General features: G+C 51.3%; 2 protein-coding genes and 1 non-coding gene across 4 annotated transcripts; 1 reads left to right on the top strand and 2 right to left on the bottom strand.

Moving 5' to 3' along the window:
* Nucleotides 1-596: 596 nt before the first annotated feature.
* On the bottom strand, nt 597-11,898 carry BUD23 (BUD23 rRNA methyltransferase and ribosome maturation factor). Of its 2 annotated transcripts, XM_067705900.1 has the most exons (12): nt 11,770-11,898; nt 11,631-11,668; nt 10,201-10,296; nt 10,023-10,105; nt 9,831-9,927; nt 7,774-7,870; nt 6,492-6,542; nt 5,656-5,741; nt 5,378-5,423; nt 5,153-5,211; nt 1,029-1,118; nt 597-894 (listed from the first exon to the last, which is right to left on the bottom strand). In XM_067705900.1, the coding sequence occupies exons 1-12, from the start codon at nt 11,815-11,817 to the stop codon at nt 840-842; spliced, it is 846 nt and encodes a 281-aa protein (XP_067562001.1). In that variant the 5' UTR covers nt 11,818-11,898; the 3' UTR covers nt 597-839. The 2 variants fall into 2 exon arrangements, with proteins under 2 accessions (XP_067562001.1, XP_067562002.1); XM_067705901.1 differs by lacking the exons at nt 597-894; nt 1,029-1,118 and adding an exon at nt 1,702-5,049 and having other exon boundaries at nt 11,770-11,893.
* Nucleotides 1,529-1,660, bottom strand: LOC137208249 (small Cajal body-specific RNA 20). The gene has a single exon (XR_010935568.1). It is a non-coding gene; the product is annotated as a small Cajal body-specific RNA 20 (non-coding RNA).
* Nucleotides 11,899-11,991: 93 nt separating the features above from the next.
* DNAJC30 (DnaJ heat shock protein family (Hsp40) member C30) lies at nt 11,992-14,936 on the top strand. Its single transcript, XM_067705902.1, has one exon. It carries the CDS (start codon nt 12,027-12,029, stop codon nt 12,705-12,707), a length of 681 nt encoding a protein of 226 aa, XP_067562003.1. The 5' UTR covers nt 11,992-12,026; the 3' UTR covers nt 12,708-14,936.
* The last annotated feature ends 208 nt before the right edge of the window (nt 14,937-15,144 follow it).

Below are 15,144 nucleotides of genomic sequence, written 5' to 3'. Positions count from 1 at the left end.
CCTCCACCCCAGCCTGAACATCTCTCCACTCCTGCTTAACACCTGACGCCTATTCTGTACTGTGGGCCCAGATTGACCCCCTCTTCCCACTTTTCCCGGAGTCACAAGCCACCACTGGATCCCCTCTCATCACCCTGCTAGACAGTCCCCCCACCCGGGGCCAAACCTGTCCTTCTGACCACTAGTGATTGGAGAGAAGACAGGCCACAGAGGCAACCAAGTGCTGGACTGGTCAGCTGATGCGGCGGCTCGGGGTTAAAGTCAGCCCAGGCCGCTGGGCTGGATAGTGCCTTCAGACCAAAGGGAAACCAGACTGGGCAGAGGCCTCAGGCCAATGGGTACAACGGATACCTTTCATTTCATCCCGCCCATGCTTCCCAACTTTGCCTGGTGTTGTTATACATAATATAGTTTCATCTAAGTCACATATAAGCAGCCCTAAATTAATCTACCTTGTTCCTTGCAGGTTAAAAGAATGCTTTCATACATTAAGTTCTTTAAACCCTAACTGATAACCTGGGAATCAAGCCCCCACCAATAGAGGAACTTCAGAAATCTGTTTAGGATCACAGAGCTGGAAAATGCCAGAGCCGGAGTTCCACAGAAAGTGGTTTACTGCTTTTAGAACAAAATAGGATGCTCTCAGAACTTTTTTTAGTGAAGAAAATACTTTTAGAACTTTAAACCTTTTTAGAACTTTCCTAGAGCACTATTCTTGTCAGCTGATAAAGCAGGCACTTTAATACGCAGAAAACCCTCCAGAAGCAAGTGCCTGGGCTGGATGGCTCAGCTCACAACTGTGTGGTTCCCGAGCTGTCCCGCTGGACGCGGCCGCCTGCTCAGAAGCGGGGCTTGCGCTTGCGGCCGGTGTACTGAGTGTCAGGTCGGACCTCCCTGTGTGAAGAAGTAACAGGGGCGGGAAGAACAGGACCATCTCAGGAAAAACAACAAGACCCCCTGGGACCCCTGAGGCAGGTGAGCCCCCGGGCCCTGGGTGGCCAGAACCTCCCACCCCCACCTGCACTCACTTGCCCTGCCGCCGCCGGCGCTCCTTCTTCTCCAGCACCCACTCTCGGCTCTTCCTCACCACTCCCCGCCTCGCCATCCTGTACGGGACCCTGTGCAGGAGACACGACTGTGAGCAGGTCCTGTGAGCAGGACAGAGTGGCCTGGCTGGCACCCAGGTTAATCCCAGCAAGTAAGTGTGGTGAGCTTCCCCGGAGCCAGGTGGCCTCAGATGCCCCTTCCACAACAGAAGCCCCCATTCTGGACTCCCCCTTCCTGGTGACATCTGCTGGGGCCAGAGCGGTTGTTTAGGAGGAGGCAGGAGACGTGGGGTCCCCCCCTCGCTCGCAGGCATCCACGCGGTTGACCACGTGGTTAGGCATACGTACATACCTGCTGTGGGGCAGGCAGGGGCCAAGCTACTTTTGGGGCTCACAAGAGCCGATCCAAGGAAAGCAGGCCCTAGTCTGGCTGTGAGGCCAGCACGCTTGGTACAGACCAGGTTGGGGCTCCCAGCAACTACAGGTGTCTGAGGTAGGAAAACAAGGCTGCCCCACTCGTGGCAGCCCTGACAATGATCCTCAAGGGGTGATCTTGGCCTCCAGTCTTGGCTGAGGAGAAAAGGGACCTCCCACAGCTCTATGGGAGAGAGGCCCTGAGAACAGGGGAGCCTGGGCCCTCAAACCACATCCCCACCTGGCAGTTGGAATCCAACTGTTTTCAGCGTCGAACACACCACGGAGGCTGCTTGCCCTCTGAGTAACCATTCCCTGAGTACCTGCGTGCACGGCCCGTGGACGTTCTACAGTGGCTGTGAACCAGCCCTGCCCCTGAAGAGTCCACGGCTGGGCTGTGGTAGCGACCGTCCGCATGAGGCAAAGCAAGAGCAGGGAGGCCAGGAGCTGCTAAGGCAGTGATGGGGAAAAGGAGAGGGCCACAGAGATAAGCTGCTTCATGCAGAAGGCGGGCCAGCATTCCAGACAAGAAGCAATACATGAAAATGAGGCACAGGGAAAGGACTGAAGAGGAAGGTTAGGGAGCAGAAGAGCCCTGTTGCCTGGAGTCATTGAGTGTAAGGAGGGGAAGGGTCCAAGTGAGACTCTGAGGGTCAGCTGAAGATTGAGTCGTCCTCGTAAGTGTCCTCCTCGCCTGAGGACCAGTGGAAGCCGGACTGCATGACACACCCTTCCGGCTCCTACTTCTCATCTGTTCTAACCTAATAGTAAAAGTCAGATTAAAAAAAAACACCAAAAAAAAAAAAACAAAAAAAAAACCCACCAACTCAGAATCCCACCTGGCTGGTCCAGTTCATGGAGGTGTGAACACCAACCAGCAAGGAGCGTGCTCTCCCTCCAGGAAGCAGCGAGGCTTTCTACCACAGGAGGAACACAACATGTCCTAGACTCTGGGGTGTGCAGATAGCAGTTCACGAAAGAAAGTTAAGAGGGCCTACAGTGAGGGGGCAGGAGTCTGATGTGCCAGGTGCAAAGCAGGCTGCTGGAGATGCAGGACTAATCCCCAGGAGTCTCTAAGGAAGGACGAGCTCTGGGGTAGCACAGTGAACAGGGGGCAAGATGTGAGCTGCGGGAGGGACGATGGGAAAGAGTCATCAGGGGAGACAAAGGGAGCAGTGAAGACGGTAAGCGACCCCAACCACAGGTGCCAAGAGGAGAGCGGAGTCCACAGTGCAAATGCCAGAGGGGACGGAGCCTTTGGAGAGAGCAGCTGACGAGTGGTACGGTAGAGGCTGAGTGACGAGGATTAAGGAATACATAGGTCAAGAAAAGTTGTTGGGGGGCGGGGGGAAGAAATTAGAGATAAGTCAGGTAAAGGTTTAAAATACTTTTCCTTGATTTACCTATTTATTTACAGTAAGTGGCCTGAATGTGATCAGACAGAAGTGACAGCACCGGGAGAAGCCCCATCAGCCTTACAGTAGACAAAGGCCTCCTCCCACCCTCCTCAAATCCGAGGACTTCAAAAGGAAGAGCCTGTAGGGAAATGAGGTCCACGCCAGGCACTGTGCTGAGTCCTGTACAGACATGCCCTCGACTCAACTCACTGCCCAAGAGGGTGGCACATCCCCCCCAATTTTAAACACGAGAAATGGATGATCAGGTCCCACAACTTACCTAAGTTTACAGTTAGGACACGTCGTCTGTAGACACCGGCGTGAGGACAAGAGGGAGCCTAAGATAGACGGAGGGGAAGCAGGAGACGGGACCACTCCCTGAGAGCAAGCAATGGGCACCTTAGGGCAGAAACGGCTAGGAGAGCCCCCAAGTCCCCACGGGGAATGGGTGAGGAAGCTAAGGGAGATGACCGCGGAGGGCCAATGGGTCAGAGGGCATCAATCCATGGTGAACAGGAGGACCGCACTCATGATTTTCACCACAGGTGGGCCTTCCTAACTCATCCATTCTCGGCTCATTTTTCCTCTTAAACGTCGTAAGAGTCTGAAAACCTTTCACCCCTACTAATCACAACTAAGAAACACCTCATTCTTCACTACCTTATAATCAATTGTTCCTTCAACAAATATTGAACACCTTTTGCTAACAAGACACTATTCTGGTTTCAGGGATACAGTGCAAGTCCCCACCAAGTTTTCATTCTAGTTGGGGACAGAAGTAATACCAAGTAAACGAATGCTTATGATTTAGAGCAGTGAAAGGTGGTAGGGAAAATAAAGGTAACAAGAACTCAACTGAAGATACTGAACTGAGAAATGGCAAGATATGATTTACATTTCAAAAACGTAAAAGAAAAAGGGAAGTCTCCGTCTTGCTGCACAGCAAATGAATTCAAAGAGGCAAAGTCAGAAGTAAGGAGACAAGTGAGGTAGCTTTCAGTAATCTAGGCAGCAAAGACAGAGACCAGGTAGGAGTGGGGAAAAGGGATGGAGTGACTAGATGTAAAATGTAAGGAAACCAGGAAGGGCTGAGAATGGAAAGAATGGAGGGAGGAAGTTCGGGGATGGAGACCAAGAGCTCTGTTTTGTTCCAGAGACCCGTGGAAGTCCAGGTATGGATATTTAGGAGGGGAGGTGGTTTGGAAAGCAGAGGTGGGATTGAGACCAAGCATAGAAACCTGGAGGTTCTGAACCTGTAGCTGGTGTCTAAGGCAGCAGCACAGAGAGAAAAGGGGTCCAGGGTGGGCCCCAGAGTGGACCAAGAAGGAACAGCCAGTGAGGTTAACAGAAAACCGGGACATTGGGTGGGAGGCCAAGTGAGGAAAGCGTTAGGGGAGCGATCGGCTGCATCAGCTCCTAATGAGCAGGCAAGTTACAATGAACATGGAGAAGGAAAAAAGACTGGGAAGTGACCATGGGTTTGGCGAAGACAGCCTGGCGGTGGCCTTGATCAAGAGAGCAAACTGTGGGGCTTCCCTGGTGGCGCAGTGGTTGAGAGTCCGCCTGCCTATGCAGGGGACACGGGTTCGTGCCCCAGTGCGGGAAGATCTCACATGCCGCGGAGTGGCTGGGCCCGTGAGCCATGGCCACTGAGCCTGCACGTCCGGAGCCTGTGCTCCGCAACGGGAGAGGCCACAACAGTGAGAGGCCCGCGTACTGAAAAAAAAGAGAGCAATTTGTGATGAGACAAGCATGAGCCAGAGGAGAGGAGTGAGAATGGCAGAGGAGACAGTGTGAGGAGTTCGGTCATAAAGGGAAGCCGATGAACAGGGTGGCCGCCAGGAGCTGTTACGGGGTTAAGGAAGGACCCTTTTTGAAGACAGGAGAAATCGCGCAGGATGTTTGTGTGCTGATGGGGATGACTCAGGAGGGTAAACATGAGGATGCGGGAGAGGAACGAGAGCCACAGGGGCCAAGTGGGGATGGGGTCCGGGATGTAGGTGAAGGAGGCAGCCTTGGGAGGAGGGGACAGCCTGCTGGGTATGGCAAGAGGGCAGGCAGAGAGGAAGGCTGCCCACAGACATCTGGAAGGGCTCCACTAGCTCAGCCGGAGGCAGGTGCAGGCACAGGTCTGAAGGGTTCCCAGGTCCTATTTCCGCCTTGGTGTCTCTGCCACACCGGACCCTGACAGGCTTGGTGAAAGCAGAGAGAAACAGAGGAGTCTTGCTGCTGTGTCTAATGAACCTGGTGGCAGCAACTGCCTGCGCCTTAGACAGGGCTGAACGACAGCCTTACCTCTCAACCGTGAACGTGGACTCCCTGGCCTCCTCTTCCTCATTATCTTCGTTCTGGGCCTGCAGGAACCAAAGTGCTCTCAGATCACCCTGGAGATCTCTCAACCCACCTGCCCCGTCCCAGAAGGCCTGGCACCCAGGCCTGAGCCCTTCTAACAGGTAGACGGCCCGGCCCCAGAAGAAGGGAAGCCAGAAAAGATGGGCCTACAAACTCAAGGTCCCTCACCATTGGTATAAAGGTCGAAGGTCCAGAAAACAAACAGAGGTAGAACCTGAAACAAGAAAGTGCAGAGTGAGGGCTGGGCTCAGAAAGGCTCAGAGAGCAAGACAAGTCCTCCCCCTCCCTGCCACAAACACATACAGACACAGTCAGGCCTCTTGCCTGCCCGGGGCCCCACTGACCCAACTCAGCACTGCCCTGGTGCTCGCATCAGCGGCCTGTGAGGGCCACACCGCCACCCTCTCTCCTGCAGCACGGGCAGCACCCTGGCTCCCGGCACTCACTTCTTGGCTCTGGCGCTGTTGGGATAGTCCACCAACACACCACCAGTGAAGCCGGCCCTGGTGGCCTGGGTCGTGATCAGCTCCAACTGGGGAGAGAAGAGCGCGCAGTCAGGCAGGGCGGCTGGGGGAGCAGCAGCTTCCCGCCCCCTCCCCTGGCCCCGCTCTGGTCCCAGAATGGACCTTGTCTGGGAGAAGTGAGGGTCTTTATCAGACTATTCCCAGTTCTGAGTCCCCGAAAGCCACGCAGAGAAGGTGCAGCCTAGAACCAGCCACGGCAGATACCTCCCTCGGGGGATTACAGACCAACCAAGTCCCCCTGATTCTCACTTTCTAGCCCAGGGACCCACCTCCCGACTCAAATCTCAGGGGATGAATGGCCACCAACTGCGAGGCAGACTCATTCATGTTATTAGTCAGGGACAGCTCGCCACTTGTCTGTCAGAGTCGGTACCTCCTACCCCTCACTGCTCATGCGTCACACTCCACAGAACAGACAACTGTTGATGTCCTCTCCCCCACCCCCAGTTATTTCTTCGGTTATGGAAATCAGTAATATCAGATGGTTTATCTGTCAAGAGAAGACAGACCCCCCTACCCCGCCCCTCGCCCCAGGTACCCCTCCCTCTTCCTTAGGACATTAGGTCACAAAATGTGCCAGCAGGGGCCACGGGGACCACTCCCAGGAGCTCAGCCCCTCCCTTCCCACCAAGCAGCCTAAGGTTGCTTGTTCCATCACCTCCCAACAGCAGGAGGGCAGGTGGGTGAGGAGCAGGATGATGTTTACCTGTTCTGGGTCCCTCCCCCTTCCCTGCACCTCCACTAGCCAAGGGGTTCACCTGCTCTGAGTTCTCAGGGTACAGCTGCAGGACAGCCCGAGCTCCATGGACCTGCAACAGAAACATGGTTATCTTTCAAATATCCCATGGGGTCAGGACCCAGACACTCCTCCTTTCCTTATTCACGAGATATTTATTGAGTTCCCATTATGTGCAAGGTATACTGTTCTCAAGGCTGGGAAACAGCCAGGGACAAAAGAGACAGCCTCCGAACTTCTGCAGCTCACATTTTAGTGGGTGAGGTAGCTAATTTACAGTAGTGATTAAGTGCCAAAAAGAAAAATAACTTAGGACAAGGGATGGTGCATGACAGCAACTATCAAGTTTACTTCTGGCTCAAGATAGGCCTCTCTCTGAGGGACGCTGGAGCAGAGACCGGAATGTAGTAGACGGCTGGGCTATTTAAATGTCTGAGGGAAGAGCATTTCAGCAGAGAGAAAACCAAACACAAAGGCCCTCAGAACTTCAGGGTTAACCCCAGGACCTGAGAGAAAGAGAAACCATGTAACGCACAAGACGCAGCTATCTGCCAGAACCACCCACTCTAAGAAAGCCAGGGGTGAGGTGAGGGGACTGAGGGGACCAAGAAACACCCGGATCCAAAAAAAAAAAAGTGAAAGAACTCACTTTTAGGACTTAGAATCGCAGACTATCATCTAATCCTAGTAAACAGTGGAAATCAACACCATCACTTCTAAAGACAAGAAAGGGAATTCCCCAGCAGTCCAGTGCTTAGGACCGAGCGCTTTCATTGCAGGGGCCTGAAGCCGAGCGGTGTGGCCCAAATAAATAAATAAACAAACAAACAAATAAATAAAAGACAAGAAAAAGCTAATAAAGGCGCTCTCAGTGGTAAATAACCACCCTGCTCCCCATCTGAGCACTGGCAGTAGGTGGAAGGCAAGGTTGGAGTTGAAGGATGTGAGCACTCTAGAAGGTGTCCTCTGTGTGGCCTCGAAATGCTGTCCCTGTCCTCCCTCTGTGGCGTCCAGGCCCCCAAGCCAACTTCTGACTGGTATTCAGCAGACTGGACACAGGAGTTGTGATCAGTCTCAGATTCTGACATCAGTGTCTTCACATTTCACTAGAGCGTCAGCCCCCTAAGCTTTCCTTTTTTGGGGGCTGAAGACTTGGACCAAAGTAGCCAACAATGAGGTCCTGCCATCCTGTGTGGTCCCATCTAAATGGCATTCCCACGGGGCACCTCCACTTCATCATGCTATCTGCAGGGCAAGGGAGGGACAGGCAGCCAGCCCAGGTGGGAAGGAGATCTTATACTCACCAAAACAGAGTAAAGAGCAGAAAAGAAGCAGTACAGGCGCTTGGCAGGAATGTCGGACTTCTTGTTAGCACTACACAGCCACTGCACCGCAGAAATGCTGAAAGAGGAAGGGACCTAGTCAGGAAAGGGAGCGATACGCAAGGTTCAATCTCCAGGCGAAACCCTCCTGCCCACGACTCTTTGTTGGCACGGGCAGGTCCACTCCAGGTCACTATTCTACAACGCTGGACCAAATAGGGTCTACAGAAGGTGAATGTGAACTTCTCGTGGCCAGTCCGAGGAAACATTTCCTCAACCTTGCTTCTGCACACATCTCAAGTTTAGCATTACTCAGCAGGTCAAGGCTCTCCCTGCCACCTACCCCTTCATTCCCTTCCTCCAATCAAGGGAAATATGCTTTGGACTTACACAAAGCCATTCGCTCTCCTCCTAAATCACTTCTTTCAACTGTACCTGCTAACTGTCTCCACCATCCCCAGATTTAAAGCCTCAAGCAGCTAGTATGTCCTCCTTTCCGACATTCCGCTCCTCACTGCTGTGCACATACATCTACAGAACCCCAAACCCTGCTGGTGTGTCCGACCGCCTCTCCCAGCTTTTACGTTCCTCCACTACTCTCCTTGGTCAGCACTCATTACCGCCTCCATCGCTTCGACAACCTAACTTATCTCTCCTCTCGCGTCTTCTCTCTTCTTTTAAATAATCCTCCTACAACACAGACCCGATCTCGTCACTCCCCAGCTCCCCATCAACTACTGAGTAAAACCCAAACTTCTCAGGATGGAGTTAAAAGCCTCTAGGAACCGACCCCACACAATCTCATCTTCCGTAGAATTTCTCATTCCTCCCTACACCTATTAGACTCCTTTCCCCACCCACTTATGTGCTTTTGCTCACACTGTTCCTTCACTCTGAAACCCTCTCCTTGACTATCCAAATTCCTCCCAACCTCAGGGCCCAGCCCCGGCCCCTCCTGCTTTCCTGTGCTCTTACTTCTCTTCATAACTCTGGTGGGTCCCATGATTCCCTAGTACACACCCCACACTGGGGCTCACGTTTAGTAACTTGGTCCACATCTTATAGCACCTAAAAAACCATGGAGTCTTAAAAACAGGGACCTTTATTTCCACAAACAGCATAGCACCTTGGACAATTTCTTGCAGGTAACAAATGTTGAAAAGAAAAAGCCTGCCATACCACCCCTCCTCTTAAAAACAAACTAAAAATGACTATTTACTCCTGAAACATACAAGACCAAATTGCTGGCCTTTGGTTTTCTGCAGCTTAGAACATCTCACCTGATCATTACTAAAAAGTAATTGCTATCTTTGAAATGTTTTTTCTCCCCTCCTGTTTTGTTCCCACATGTAAGCTAATCCCATACCCTAAAAAAACCCTTCAAATCCAGATTTGTACTCCTCACCCAGATTCCTACTGTGTATCGCTACAGCTCAATCTATTATCACAGGAGGTCTTCCCCCAGGTAATGATTAAACTATGACTTCCTACCCTAGCCCCTACCTCCACCCCACCAACAAAACACTAAACCAAATACTAAACAGAACTTACCACAGAAGACAAAGAACAACTTCACGTTTCTAACTGTAATTTCAGTGTTCTAAGATCTGTTATCAAAGCACTACGTACACATTCAAAACTTGGACCTGACGCCACAGAAACGACTCCTAAGCCACCAAAGAGACTGGAGCAATTGGGGTCACTCTCCACTACAAAGTCCTTTGAAAAGAAGTCAACAAGATGGCTGCTGGGACCCACAAAATGGCTCCTAGAGGCTCAGAAGACCACTCCCCCACACACCCCCCCATACACAAAGCAGAGAAACTTATACGGTGGTGCCTGAACCTGGCAGTGCAAGATAATCACAGGAGTAGTTTTGAAATACAAAAAAATACATATTTGGGGGCGTTGCTCTGACCTTATACATCTGAAAATCCTGGGGGATGTGTATTTTTAAGTATTCTGTGTGATTCTGCTGCACAGCCAGGTTTGGGAAGCACTGGCCTGCAGGACTAAAAGCAGGACCTGAAGACTCTCACCTGATACAACCATCAAAGGAGCCTGGTTTGAAGGGGATGCCCTGACCCATGTCCCCCAGAAGCAGGTCTCCCTCCGTGTCTCGGTCCAGGGCCACATCTACATTGGAGAAGAGCAGGTGAGGAATCAATCTGCATCACTGTTCCATACTCATGCAGGGGAGTCCACTCCAGTGCCAAACAGGACATACTTACCCAGCATGGCAGGGCTGATGTCAATGCCCACCCAGTAGTGCCCCTCATCTGAGAGGTAATCTCCACTCAGCCCAGAACCACAGCTGGAAGACACAATCAAATGGGGACTCAACACTGTGAGTAGCAAAGACATCCCACCACCCACCTGGACTATCTGAAGTGAGCCCCAGGATCTCACCCAATATCCAACAGATAACAAGGTTGACCCTCAGGCAGACAGAGGAGCTCCAACGCTCGCCCAGCCATCTTGGTTTGGACATCAATCATCCGTGAGCTATAAAAAGGCAGAAACACAAGCAAGTGGTAAAGGAGCTCTGGGCTAAAACCTCACCCAGACCAAGAAAAGCCAAAGAAAGAGAAAAAGGAACAATCATCCTGAGGTACCCTTTCCCGGTCAACAAACTGGACTACAACTATTTAAAAGTGACCCCAGAAGTCCATGTAATACAACGTGTTATTTTGTTCTGACACAAATTAAAACTGTAGTAGCTGCAGAGCTAATGTGAAGTTAACAAATCATTTATCTAATGACCAACCATTGGGTATTTTCAACTCTACCAGGCTCTGACATTGTATTACTTAAATACATGTCTTCTAGAAGAATTATCCACTGTAGGTACTCCCATATAGAAGGGTGAAGAAGACACAATAAGAATTATAGCAGTGCTGTCCATGAGAAACATAACGCAAGCCACTTAGGACATTCTAGAAGCTACGTTTAAAAAGAAATTAAATATGTAAAGTTAACTGTAGTAATAGTTAACCCAACATATTCAATATTACACTTTATTTAATCCAGTATACTCAAAACATCATTTCAATACATAACATAAAAAACAATAAAGCATTCTACATTTTCTTCACATGAAGTGTATCATATTAAATACGTTTCAATAGATGGCTGATGACTACTGGTTACCATATTGAACAGAAGAGGTCTAGAGTGTATCTGGCTTTCCCAAGATCCAGGGAGAGTCACATGTACCAGTTTTCAAAATGCCTAACACAGGGCTCTGCAACTGGAAAAAAGTTTCTATTTGCTACATAATGACAACTGACCAAAGGGTTTTTGCTGACTCTGATAGTCCAATTTGAACAAAAAAGAGAAAAGAGGTATCTGCAGAACTTTCTTACAGAATACTGTATCGGAAAAAAAGGTTTGGAAGTCCTTGCTCTAGCCGTCATCTGTTAACTAACTTCATAATTGTACAAAAAACTCTCCTCTACGAAATTCAGATACTCTACCAACAGCTGCCCTAAGGATTTACTGAGATAATGTAAACTGCGGCGTACAGTAAGCATTCCGTGAATATTATTTCCTTCCCCCCAACAGCACTGATCCCTTACACATCTCCACTGCGTCCTGTTTTATCACATGCTTAAAATAAGCTGTCGTACGAGAGAAAGTAGGCGTGATCCCTCCCATTCTGATGCTAAGGTTACTGAGACCCATTCGAAAGTTTAAAATTGACCCTTCCAGTGTCAAAAGTGGGATCAACTCAGGTCTCTTCCTTCCCCCACCCCCAAATTCTGCGTGCTTTCCAAGCAACCAGAGCAACTTGCCGGTTCCCGACCCCTGACGCCTCGCAACATCCAAGCTCCACTTACTTGCGCACGTATTTCCGGGCTTCATTCTTGTCGTAAAACTGCAGGGACGAGAAAAGAAAAAGGGTGGGGAGTCGAGGAAGAAATCAAGACGCGGAGGCCCCAGAAGAGGAGAGGGGTGTCCGCGGAAGACAGGCCTCACCAGCTCCGGAGGCCCGCTGTGCTCGGGTCTCTGCCCACGTGCCGCCATCCCCACGCCTCTGCAACAACACTCGCGCGATTTCTTTCGGGTGTCCGGCTTTTATGTCCTCGGCCTGGTGCCCGCCTCGTAATACGCATGCTCCACCCATCTCCCCGCCTTCTCTTTTACTCGATTGGCTACAAGGGCCGACTGGATGCGAAAAACGCACGCCTCCCATTGGCCAGTTCATCTTGCACCGCCCGCCTGACTCATTCAAGATGGCCGCCCAGCGCGATGTGAGATGGTCACGGCTATTTCTGTGGAGGTTGTGGCAGGCCAGGGGGGTTCCACAAAACTTGGGATTGGGCCTGGGCCTAAAAGCGAGAACTTATTCCCGGAGCGACGGCCCGTACTCGCGCACGGCGCTCTATGAGCTGCTCGGCGTCCCCTCCACGGCCACGCAGGCGCAGATCAAGGCGGCTTACTACCGGCAGAGCTTCCTTTACCACCCGGACCGCAACGCCGGGAGCGCCGAGGCTGCCGAGCGGTTCACGCGCATCTCCCAGGCCTACGTGGTGCTGGGCAGTACCACCCTGCGTCGCAAGTATGACCGCGGCCTGCTCAGCGACGAGGACCTGCGCGGCCCCGGGGTCCGGCCCTCCAAGACGCCCGCCACCGACCCCGACTCGCCCCGCACCCAGCCGCCTGCCTCTCGGACCCAGGGCCGCGGTCAGGCCTCGTCGGGAGCCAACCGCACCATGTTCGACTTTGACGCCTTCTACCAGGCGCACTACGGCGAGCAGCTGGAGCGCGAGCGGCGCCTGAGGGCCCGGCGGGAGGCCCTTCGCAAGCAGCGGGAGGACCGGGCCAAGAAAGGCTTACGCTGGGACGAGACCCGAGACACGGCTTTATTCGTGGTTCTGCTCACTGTTTTCATCATCATGGGTTTTCGTTTTTAATCGGAGAGCGGAGGGAAGGGGAGCAGCCGCGCCACCGCCCCCCCAACCCCCAAGAAAACGGCCTTTCCTGTCTTCTTGAACCCGTTGCCTCCATTGTCTGCTGTTGTCTACCTCTCCTGGGGTCCGAAGGAACTGCTCTCCCCTTTCCCTTCCCCACCCGGCCAGCTTAGCCATTGACCTGCATATCCCTACCCCTCTGGTCCAGAAAAGGAGGCTTTTTGATGCCCAAGAAAAAGGCTCCCAATGAGGAGTCCCGAAAGCCCGAGAGTGAGGGGTTTCCTGGAGGCCCTGGGGTGCCTGCTTCCAGATGTTGTCAATTTCTGGAACACTTGCTGTGGCTTTCCTGTAAAGCTCCGAGCAAGACTCGTCAGCTCCTGCCCCACGTGTGTAGCGTGGGGCTCCTCTGTAACCTTGAAACGTGCAATGTGACCAATTGTGACTGCCAAAAGAAAAATTCTGGGGTGATAAGAAACTTGTCTTTCTGTGAGTTCCCCAAGCCACAGGTGAGACCCAGTGTAGGGTAAGGATGTGATCTGTGGGAACCTGGCCATTCTTTGGTGGTCAGACCCCACTCCGCCTTCTGTTGGTGGTGAGTGTGAGTGGGAAAGAAAGCAAGGTCATGAGAGTAAGGAATGAGCCTTCCTGTTCCCATGCTTATCTAATGTATGACCTCGGAGAGGTTACTCTGTGGGCGTGATGGCAGAGGAGCAAATCGTTTGCTCTCTTTCGGTCTGTCACACTTGATTATCCATGTTCTAATAGGCTCAGTGATTAAAGTATGATGCCAGGGTCTTCCCTGGCGGTCCAGTGGCTAAGACTCCGTGCTTCCACTGCAGGGGGCACAGGTTCAATCCCTGGTTGAAGAACTAAGATCCCACATGGTGCAGCAGCAGGGGGGAAAAAGAAAAAAATATATATATACATATACATGCATACATACATACATATATATATATATATATATATATATAGTGCCAGTAGAGTCAGGTTTGTCCTTGGGACACTGTGCCTGGCGCCTGGTCATCCCTTGACCAGCCAGCCCCATTGCTAACTGTGCAGCTCCTCCCTTCCCCAAAATAGAGCAACGAACTGGGAGTTTTGAGTCACCTGAGTGTGGCCCAGCCTCATGTTTCGCTGGCAGTGCTTATCGCAGGTCCTACAAGCCAAGTCCTTGAAACATGGCTACTTGAAGCTGTGGGAATTGGGGGAGTTTGAGTAGACCGGACTGTTGAGTGACAGGAGGCACAGGATGGAAGCGCACTTCCTTATTCAGAGCTGGCTGAGGGTTTTTTGGTTGTTCTTTGTTTCCTCTTTTCCTAATTGGTGCAGTGGGTTGTCACTTGGCTAGAGCTGTGGTAATCCAGTTCTCTTAACCGTGCATCACTGCACGTGGGGTGTGGCTTAGCTGTGAGATGGTAGGTACTCAGGTATGTACTGTGGAGCGTAAAGCTGTGGGGTAGGAAAACCTTTGCAGGAGATCTTCTGCAAAGGTAAGGGCCTAAGTAGGTTCTAAACAAAGCCAGAGGTGCTTTGCTATATTAACACCAGTGCCTGCACTCAATCTTTTGTGGCAGTCCTTGGATAAATTGGGAGAAACCCATAGCTAGTGCAACTTGGTCTCTTGGGAACCATTCTGTTTTCTCTAGCCTTGGAGGTTGGGGGCAAACTCTTAGTCGTGGCTTTGCAGTGACCATATGATTCAGTAGTAAAGATTTAAGCCTACTCTGGTTCAGACATGCTGGGCTCATGAAGCCTTGGTTTGGGGGAAAGGGCATATGTACTTTAAAAAAGAACATTTAATGTTACTATGTTTCATATCTGGAAAACAAGAGGGAAAGTCTTTTCAAAACACAAACTACAGGAAGTGAAGCTTAGTAAAAAGTACAGAGGCTGGTGATTTTCAGCCAAGGAGTTGGGGCATAACAGTGTCCTTGGGACAAGATTCTATCAAAGTTTCGATCAAATGGAGTTGGGGTTCTTTTGGGTCTTGTTTGTGAAAGCACTAGTGGTCTGTGATAATCTGGGATCTTTCTCATGGGCTCTTTGACATAGATCTCTCAAGTTCGTTTTCTCTCAGTGAAAATCACAGTGAAGAACATCCCCTTGGGCCCCAGAACATGGAGGTAGACCCAGAAGGTTTGGAGTAGTGGGGTCCAGACTCTGTGAAACTTCTGGAACTTTCCATGCAACTCCAACCAGGGTAGTCAATAAAATTTATTAATCATCCAACTCTAAGCCTCTCCTTAGGCCTAGAACTAGGCCCACTCTATTCTATAGTGCCATTCTGCCTGCCTCTGTTTTTTTTAGGCCAGAGCTAAACTCTGAGAGGCCCCACTCCCTACCATCCCTGAAACTCAATCTGGGCTCTTCATGGGAGGGGAGATGTGTGGGAGGCTTTTTGAAGGACCCTCCCCACCTGGTTCCTGTTACATCATTT

Source organism: Pseudorca crassidens, chromosome 15 (genome assembly GCF_039906515.1).
Source record: "Pseudorca crassidens isolate mPseCra1 chromosome 15, mPseCra1.hap1, whole genome shotgun sequence".
NCBI lineage: Eukaryota > Metazoa > Chordata > Mammalia > Artiodactyla > Delphinidae > Pseudorca > Pseudorca crassidens.
This window is presented reverse-complemented; position numbering and strand designations above follow the sequence as displayed.